Source organism: Bos mutus, chromosome 15 (genome assembly GCF_027580195.1).
Source record: "Bos mutus isolate GX-2022 chromosome 15, NWIPB_WYAK_1.1, whole genome shotgun sequence".
In the NCBI taxonomy this organism is placed as follows: domain Eukaryota; kingdom Metazoa; phylum Chordata; class Mammalia; order Artiodactyla; family Bovidae; genus Bos; species Bos mutus.
This window is the reverse complement of record NC_091631.1, coordinates 3,104,903-3,114,143: the sequence shown is the minus strand read 5'-3', so window position 1 is coordinate 3,114,143 and position 9,241 is coordinate 3,104,903. Positions and strand designations below refer to the sequence as shown.

At 50.3% G+C, this 9,241-nt stretch overlaps 1 protein-coding gene across 1 annotated transcript; it reads right to left on the bottom strand.

Annotated features, from left to right (window-relative positions):
- LOC102284209 (proteoglycan 3) lies at positions 1-7,381 on the bottom strand. Its single transcript, XM_005910479.3, has 5 exons — positions 7,321-7,381; positions 6,587-6,885; positions 2,225-2,356; positions 929-1,040; positions 1-168 (listed from the first exon to the last, which is right to left on the bottom strand). Exons 1-5 carry the CDS (start codon positions 7,379-7,381, stop codon positions 110-112), a joined length of 663 nt encoding a protein of 220 aa, XP_005910541.2. The 3' UTR covers positions 1-109.
- Positions 7,382-9,241: the final 1,860 nt, after the last annotated feature.

The following is a 9,241-nucleotide window of genomic DNA, read 5'->3' as shown; positions in this document are numbered from 1 at the left end:
TGCTGTGAGAAGTGTAGTTTTTATGACGTGGACAAGCGAGGGGCAAGGGGGCCAGGGGTGGGGCGGGGCAGCCAGGATGGTGGAGAGGCAGGGTCTCCACGCCTCTGGTTTAGAAGGCACAGACAAAGGGCAGCCGCCTCTTGCATGAAGCTCGTCGCCAGTGACCCCCTGGTGGCACAGAGCACAGTGATGTCAGTTGCCCACCTGAGTGTGTCCCCCCAACCCCCACCGTCAGGAACCTCTCAGGTCAGGCACCTCACCATTTCCCAGCAATCTGAGGGCCGTATGTCTCCCCATGTCCCAGCTAGTTACAATCACTGATCTCTTCCCTTGCAGAGACAGTGTGCTAAGGGCTTCCTATGGACTGTCCTTCCATCCTCACAGTGACGCCAAGAGGTCAGGGCTGTCAGCACTCCCATTTCACAGATGGGGAAAACTGAGGCTCGGAGGAGTGATAACCTGCTCTGATCTCAGCAGACAAGTGGTAGAGCCAGTTGAGGACCTCGGCCATCTGACTGCAGCCCGTGTGGTCTTCGCCCCTGTTCTAAACTCCCGCACGTCGGGCAGCCGTGCTGTTGGGAGCTGGGGAATCATCTGTCAGCTGGCCCTAGTTCCCACATCTTTCCCGTGTCCCTCAGCCACACTTCACATTATCAAGTGTCCCTCCTGTCTGTCCCACACTCTCTCCTTGTCACCATCCCGTCAGAGGAAGGGAGGGAGCCTCGCTGAGTCTGGAGGACACAGAGCCCCCAGCCCGTCCAGGACCCCTCACTGTGGCTCTGAGGATCCCTGCACCTCAGCCCGGCTCACACACAGGGCGGGGTTCTCCAGTGGGGGAGGCTGTGTGAGGGGAGGCGTGTCTGTGCAGCTCACAGGGGCCTGTGTGCGAGTCCACCCCCACCTCGTCCCGGGCGCGTGGCCCCCTCACCTCTGGTGCACAGGGTTATACAGTGGCCTCTGCCATTCCCAGGCTGCCCTCGGGCCCAGTATCCAAAATTCCAGCGACTCCCATCAGTCCAGCGAAATCTCCTGCAACGGGACTAGAGAAGAGAGGCTGGGTCAGAGGGCGGAGGTCCAGGAAGACAGGTGCTGGGGCTCCTGAGTCCCCTGAGCATCCCTCCTGGACGTCTATAATCTCCTCTCACTGTGTCACCTGGATAGGACCCCACCGTACAGACCCACCCCCAACGGTTTACAGGTAATGACACGGAAGAGCAAACATCGCTTCCAGCTCTCACGCAGAGCAGGCTTCTCAAACTTCACTGAGCAGACACATCTCCTAGGGATCTGGTGGAAATGTGGATTCTGATCCAGGACGTCTGGGGTGCGGCCCAGGACCCTGTATTTCAACAAGCTACCGGGTGATGTTGATACTCTGGTCCCTGGACCACATATGAGCAGCAAATGTGACAGCACTTACTCAGGCACCGCCCCCAGGGTCACTCTGAGAGAAGGACCCACTCAGAGATGAGGACACTGAAATATGGAGGCAGGCATTCAGCCAGTAATGCACAGAGCTGGGTATGAACTCTACTTCCTGACTCCACTGATTTGCCGATAAATGTTTAACAGTCAGCTTTGGTGGAAGGTATGAGGCAGAGGAAAGAAAGAACCCTGTTTATAATAATTGTCCATTTCTCTGTGTAAATGCACCCACCATGGCAGATTTCAAGCTGCAAGCGTGAAGCCACTGAACACGGGTGAGGAGGAGAAGCGCTCAGTCATCACGTCTCCTACATCAGCACAAGCCAGCTTCCTGGGCCAGGATGAGGCTCGATGGGGGCAGGTGGTGCCTTGAGGCATTCAGAAACGCCCGAGCCCCGGGCCTCCCCTGGTGGTCCAGTGGTGAAGAAGCTGCCTGCCCTTGAAGAAGCTGCCTTGCCCAGCCATGGGTTCGATCCCTGGTCCTGGAAGACCCCACGTGCCGCAGAGGAGCTAAGCCCTGGCATCAAAGCTACTGAGCGGGGTCTGTCAAGCGTTCAGCAGCAGCTGTGAAGGCCGGCACCCTAGAGCCCATGCTGTGCAGCATGAGAAGCCACCTGTGAGAAGCCTGAGCACCGCAAGGAGGCAGCAACCCCCGCCGGCGGCAACTGGAGAAAGCGCGGGTGCAGCGACAAAGACCCAACCCCATCCTAAACAATGAAAATTTAAAAAAATAATGGATTCACTCTGCAGTATCAAATCACCTTAAAAAAAAAAGACCTGAGAACTGACCCTCACTTACCCTGCCCGTGATAAAGCCTCCGATCCAGACCTGTGACTGGTTGGTCCTTCTTGACCAGCGTGTCACACGATAGTCAAAGCGGTAGTTGTGGATGGAGACGAGGTTGCCTCGGTAGCAACGCCTGCAGATTCTCTGCAGAGAGACGAAGTGGGGTAGAAACTCACTGTTTTCTTGCAAGGCCCTCAGCCTCCACAAGAGACCCCCCACATCCTTTCCCAGCTCAGAAATCAGAGGTCTACAGCCCCCCTGAATCCCATCTCTTGCTTCTTTATTTGACATCAGGAACTTCTTGCAGTAAAGACTAATAATACTCAGAATAACTAGAAGCACCATTTTAAAATGTTTTCATATTATTTTCATATGGAATTATTTAATAGATGTATACAAAATAACATTATACTTGAAAGATGTTTAAAGTGGTTATTCACTTGTTCTGGCCTTTACTTTGCATCTTGATCTCCAAGGTCAAATGCTTTCTTATCCTCTTTTAATTTTCAGTTGGAGGATAATTGCTTAACAGTGTTATGTTGCTTTCTGCTGAACAGCAGTGTGGATCAGTCACAGGTACACATAAATCCCCCCGCTTCTGAGCCTCCCTCCCACTCCCATGGCCAGCGTTTATGGAGAGCTTACAGTGACCCAAGGACCATTCTCCCTTCATGGATCACAGCACTGTCCTGGCAAAAGAGCTTGTGTAACTCAGTGAAGGTCTCAGTGATGCCATGTGGGGCCATCCAAGACGGATGGGTCACATGGAGGGTCCTGACGAAACCTGGCCCACTGGAGGAGGGAATGGCCAACCACTCCAGCATTCTTGCTGTGAGAACTTCATGCACAGTATGAAAAGCCTAAAAGATATGATACTAGAAGATGAGACCCCAGGTTGGAAGGTGTCCTGTATGCAGCTGAGGAGGAGTGGAGGGCAATTACAACAGTTCCAGAAAGAACGAAGCAACTGGGCCAAAGCAAAAACAATGCTCAATTATGGATGCATCTGGTGGTGCAGGTCTGATGCTATAAAGAGCAATATTGCATAGGAACCTGGAGTGTTAGGTCTGTGAATCAGGGTGAGTTAGGCTTGGTCAAGTAGGAGATGACAGTGAACTAGAATGATGGGAAGGGGCAAATATGATTCACATGACCACACATCAACTAGTGAAGGCAAGAACCCCTTGGGAGAAATGGAGTAGCCCTCACAGCCAACAAGAGCCTGAAATGCAGTGCTTGGGTGGGACCGAAAAATGACAGGATGATCTCTGTTTGTCTCCAAGGCAAATCACTCGAAATGACACTAATCCAAGTCTATGCCCCAGCCACTGATGCTGAAGACGCTGAAGTTGACCAGTTCTACGATGACGTATAAGACCTTCTAGAACTAATACACAGAAAATGATGTCCTTTTCATCACAGGGGACTGGCGTGCAAAAGAGAGAAGTCAAGAGGTCCCTGGAGTAACAGGCAAGTTTGGCCTTGGAGTACAGCATGAGCGGGGCAAAGGTTGACAGAGTTCTGTCGTGAAAATGCACTGGTCACAGCAATCACTCTCTTTCAACAACAGAAACGATGACACTACCCATAGACTTCGCCACATGGCCAACACTGAAGTCAGATTATATTCTTTGCAGCCAAAGATGGAGAAGCTCTATGCAGTCAGCAAAAACAAGACCAGGAGCTGACTGTGGCTCAGACCATGAACTCCTTATTGCCAAATTCAGGCTTAAAATGAAGAAAGTAGGGAAAACCCCTTAGGCAATTCAGGTAGGACCTAAATCAAATCCCTTTTGATTATACAGTGGAGATGAAAAATAGATTCAAGGGATTAGATCTGAGAGACAAGGGGGCCTGAAGAACTATGGATGAGGTTCGTAACATTGTACAGGAAGCGGTGACCAAAACCATCCCCAAGAAAAAGGAATGCATTAAGGCAAAGTGGTTATCTCAGGAGGCTTTACAAATAGCTGAGGGAAGAAGTGAAGCCGAAGGCAAAGGAGAAAAGGAAAGATATTCCCACCTAACTGTGGAGCTCCAGAGAACAGCAAGGAGAGATAAGAAGGTCTTCTTAAATGAACAATGCAAAGAAGTAGAGAAAAATAATAGAATGGAAAAGAGTAAAGATTTCTTCAATAAAATTAGAGATAGCAGGGAACATTTCATGCAAACATGGGCAAAATAAAGGACATAAATAGTGAAGACCTAACAGAAGTAGAAGAGATTAAGAACAGGAGGCAAGAAGACACAGAAGAACTGTACAGAAAAAGTCTTAGTGACTCAGATGACCACTATGGTGTGGCCACTCAACTAGAGCCAGACATCCTGGAGGGTGAAATCAAGTGGGACTTAGGAAGCATCACTACAAAAAAGCTAGGTGAAGTTATGGAATTCCAGCTGTGCTACATAAAATCCTAAAAGTTGATACTACTAAAGTGCTGCACTCAATCAGTTCAGTTCAGTTAAGTCACTCAGTTGTGTCTGATTCTTTGTGACCCCATGGACTGCAGCATGCCAGGCTTCCCCATCCATCACCAACTGCACTCAGGATGTCAGAAAATTTAGAAAACTCAGCAGTGGCCACAGACTGGAAAAGGTCAATTTTCATTCTTATCCCAAAGAACAGCAATGCCAAAGAATGTTTAAGCTACCATACAATTGTGCTCATCTCACATGCTAGCAGGGTCATGCTCAAAATCCTTCAAGCTAGGCTTCAGCAGTGTGAACCAAGAACTTCCAGATGTACAAGCTGGATTTACAAAAGGCAGAGGAATCAGAGATCAAATAGCCAACATTCATTGGATCATAGAGGGAAAAAAGTGCATTCCAAAAAATATCTACTTCTGCTTCATTGACTACACAAGAGCCTTTGACTGTGTAGATCACTACAAGCTGTGGGAAATTCTTAAAGAGATGGAAATAACAGACCACCTTACCTGTCTCCTAAAAAACCTGTATGTGGATCAAGAAGCCACAGTTAGAACTGGACATGGGACAACAGACTGGTTCAAAATTGGGAAAGGAGTATGTCAAGGCTATATATTGTCACCCTGTTTATTTAACTCATATGCAGAGTAAATCATGAAAGATGCAGGCTGGATGAATCACAAGCTGGAATCAAGAATACCAGGAGAAATATCAACAACCTCAGATATGCAGACAATATAATTCTAATGACAGAAAGTGAAGAGGAAGTGAAGAACCTCTTGATGAGGGTGAAAGAGGAGAATGGGAAAAGCTGGCTTAAAATTCAATATTCAAAAAGCTAAGATTATGGCATCTGGTCCCATCACTTTTTGGCAAATAGAAGGGGAAAAAGTGGAAGCAGTGATAGATTTATTTTCTTGGGCTCCAAAATCACTGCAGATGGTGACTGCAGCCAAGAAATTAAAACATGTTTGCTCCTTGGAAGAAAAGCTGTGACAAACCAAGACAGCATATTAAAAAGAAGAGACATCGCTTTACCACCAAAGGTCCATAGAGTCAAAGCTATGGTTTTTACAGTAGGCATGTACGGGGGTAAGGGTTGGATCATAAAGAACACTGAGTGCTAAAGATTGATGCTTTCATATTGCAATGTTGGAGAAGACTCTTGACAGTCCCTTGGATTACAAGGAGATCAAATCAGTCAATCCTAAAGAAAATCAACCCTGATGATGATTTGAAGGACTGAAGCTGAAGCTAAAGCCGAAGCTCCGATACTTTGGCCATCTGATGTGAAGAGCTGGCTCATTGGAAAAGAGTGACACTGGAAAAGATTGAAGGCAAAAGGAGAAGGGGGTGGCAGAGGATGAGATGCTTGGATGGCATCACTGACTCAATGGATATGAGTTTGAGCAAGCTCCAGGAGATGGGGAAGGACAGGGAAGCCTGAAGTGCTACACTCTATGGGATCAAAAAGAGTGGGGCACAACTTCGTGACTGAACAACAACAGACTATTCTAAATACTTCCCATGTGTTAGCTAATCCTCACCATAACTCTCTCTGAGAGGTGGTATCATACATCTCCATTTTACAAATGAAGATACAGGAGCCCTGAAAGGTGAAGTGACTTGCCCAAATAAAATAGCTGATGAAGGCAGAGCCAGGACACAACACAGGAGTCTCTTACACCAAAGCTTTTTATCTAAACTAGTGGCTCTCAGAGTGCACTTTCTAGACCAACAATATCATCACCTAGGAATTTGTTATAAACCCTCACACCCCGGATTTACTAATCTAGAAACTGAGGTGATGGGGCCCAGAAATCTGTGCTTTAACAAGACTTCTGGTGGATACTAGGCTTGGAGAACCCCTAGTCTAAATAATAGAGAGAGAAGGCTGAATCCACTCTGGTCTCCCAACTCCTTGGGAGCAGCCTCGCTGCCGCTTACCTGAGCATGCCTAAACCTCCTTGGGGTCCGCACAAATCTGTAGTAGCACCTCTTGCACTCAGGACCACCAGGAAGTTGCACTGTCTCCTCTTCCTTGGGGCACTGCACGTCCTCATCTAAGTCATCTGGGTCTGACTCTGAGTCCCCCTCATCGTCGTGGGCGTCCTCGGCCTCCTCTCCCCCCGACTCCACCACCTCACCACTCAGGGCCAGCTCTCCTTCCTGCCCCCCTGAGCCTTCAGCATCCTGGCTCAGGTCTGCCTGTGTCTCCGGACTGCCCACATGGGGGGCATCATTCTCTGCAAAGAAGAAACAACCCGCCATCAGACCAGGTACCACCTTCCTCCAGGACCACGGACAGCTCTGATGGCTCCACCCAGTCTTCCTAGGGACCCCATCTGGAACCAAAGACGGGAGGGATCCCTTGGGGGTTGGATGAGCCAGAATTCTTGCATCACACACACAAATGCATGAGAACCTGATGCCAGCTGACACCACGTGCGGGTAATTTGGGAGTGAGAGATGTGAGAAACCCTCATCTTCATAGGGGGTGTTTTCCCTTGCAAAGGAGCCCTGGGGGAATGTTCAGGTCACAGCTCTGGGTCCAGGAGAAATCTAACTAGAGAGGGGCTGGGGCAACTGAACAGTGGGCTGTGGCCCTGGACCTACCAGAGCAAAAAACAACACAGGAAAGATGAGAGGAAGATGGATGAGAAGGGAAGGGGAGCACTCACCCAGATAGAGAGCAGAAACTGTCCCCAGCAGCAGAAGGAGCAGGACCAGGCAGCCTTTCATGTCCCTGCAGGCTTGTGACAGACACACAGCTCCACGTTCCCTCCTGGGGTCTTCCCTTGTGTCTGCACGGCCCCTGGAACACAGTGGAGAGGCAGGGTCTGCTCAACTGGTAGATTAAAGGGCAAAGTAGAGAGCTTCCTTGTCTCCCAGCGAACAGACCCCGAGCTGGAGGATCAGGGGAAGAGCAGGGGGTTGTCAGCCCAAGTCCCTTTTCCTGAGAGAACATCACTGCTCCCTGGGACAGAGCTCAGCTCAGACCAGCATTCCTGCAAGAACAAGCGTGCTCACCTTCAGGGCCAGAGTCAGACACACTGGGGAAGAAGGGGGAGGACAGGGGTCATTAAGGTGCACAGGACCGGAGTCCCCGCTGGTTCCCATACAGAGCCCGGGTTCTTCCCAGCCCTGGACCTGTCCTCCCGGGGAAGCCGAGGGAGTCTTACCTCCTGAGAGTCTGAAGCCTCCGCTCTCAGCCTCTGGCTATTGGCGCACAGAAGCTGCCCTTATACCAGGCTTTGGGGAAGTGGGAAGAGGCCAGGAGGATTGCCCCAGGCTCGGGGGTTGGACAGTGGGGCTGATAAGAGGTTGGCTCAGTCCTCCCACCCTTGGGCCCTGCACTCTGTTGGGACGCCAGGGACCTGCCTCCTGTTTGGACATAGATGTCCCAACACCCTAGTAGGCTCCAGAAGCCCCCACGACTACTGTCCAGACTGAATTTTTATCAGTGCCCCTAAAGGGTGCAGGTCTGTACAATCCTCTTCAGTCCCAGAAGCAGCCTTCCCTGGGTCAGTTTTCCAGCAAATGCCATGGAGGATCCGGGGGCAGGGAGACCAGGGGGAGGAGGGGGAGGGTAAGGGAGGCTCGGCCCTCCAGAGCTCTTGTTGGGCTGTGTGTGCACGCTTCCTGTGCGTCACATCCCTGGATCCTCTCCTTGCTCACCTCGGTCCCACGAGGACGTGCGATCAGCCCGACTTCACTGATGTGAAGAGTGAGATTCAGAGAGGGCAGGTGACTTGCCAAGGTTGTGTGGGAAGTGGGGCAGCTGGGATTACTAAGCCTTTGAGGCTCAAAACCTTCTCTCTCTGTCTGTCTGTCTCCCTCTTTCCCTTCTTCACTCTCTTCCTGTTTCTCCCTCTCCTTCTCTCGCTCCGTCTCTTTCTCTTAATGTGTGAAAATTTTATGCTCTTTCCTTCATGCCATGGCTCTAGATCAAGGTCCTCAACCTTTGTATCTTTACTACTGGGAGTGAAATCATTCTGTTTTGGAGGCTGGGGGCGTGATCTGTCCTGCATCTCATAGAAAGTTTAACAGCATCTTTGGGTCTCTGCCCACTGGAAGTCAATTGTGCCTCCCCCAGTCAGGCACTAGGATATGCCCCCACACATTTACAAATAACAATGGAAAGTAAAATTGCCCCTCTCAGGACCACTGATCTAGAACAGGCCATTTTGTCCAGCCTTGAGCCCTATCTGCTGGCAAGGAGACAGCAGGTGGAATGGAGACCTTCCTACAAGGTCGTTCGGACGCTCCGTGGGCCGCCCTCCTGCCCGCCCACACTCCCCGTCTCCCACCAGCTCTGTGTCACCACCGCGGCGAGCAGTGAGGGGCGGTGAGGGAGACACCGGCCTGTGCTTCAAAAGTTCAGGGGACACAGAAGTATCCAATAGTCAAAATAAATAAATACTTTGTGCAATTTTTCTTAAGTATCAGCATAAACGCCAAAGTACCGTGATGAACAAAATGTCTAAATACTGATCAAGTTCCAGCCACATTCACTGCAATCCAAGGAGAGGCCAGCAAGGGCTGAGGCTGGATTCTGCCAGACGTCCCGGCCCTGAGCCCGTGGAGCCGTCGGGGCGGGGC

What these genes read in the sequence shown, in the direction of transcription:
- LOC102284209 (XM_005910479.3), bottom strand. Translation starts at nt 7,381, where the DNA reads ATGAAAGGCTGCCTGGTCCTGCTCCTTCTGCTGCTGGGGACAGTTTCT. An exon ending in GGAGGTTTAGGCATGCTCAG is followed by an intron (nt 2,357 to 6,586) that starts GTAAGCGGCAGC and finishes GTCTCTCTGCAG; the next exon opens with AGAATCTGCAGGCGTTGCTA. An exon ending in GAGGCTTTATCACGGGCAGG is followed by an intron (nt 1,041 to 2,224) that starts GTAAGTGAGGGT and finishes TCTCTTCTCTAG; the next exon opens with TCCCGTTGCAGGAGATTTCG.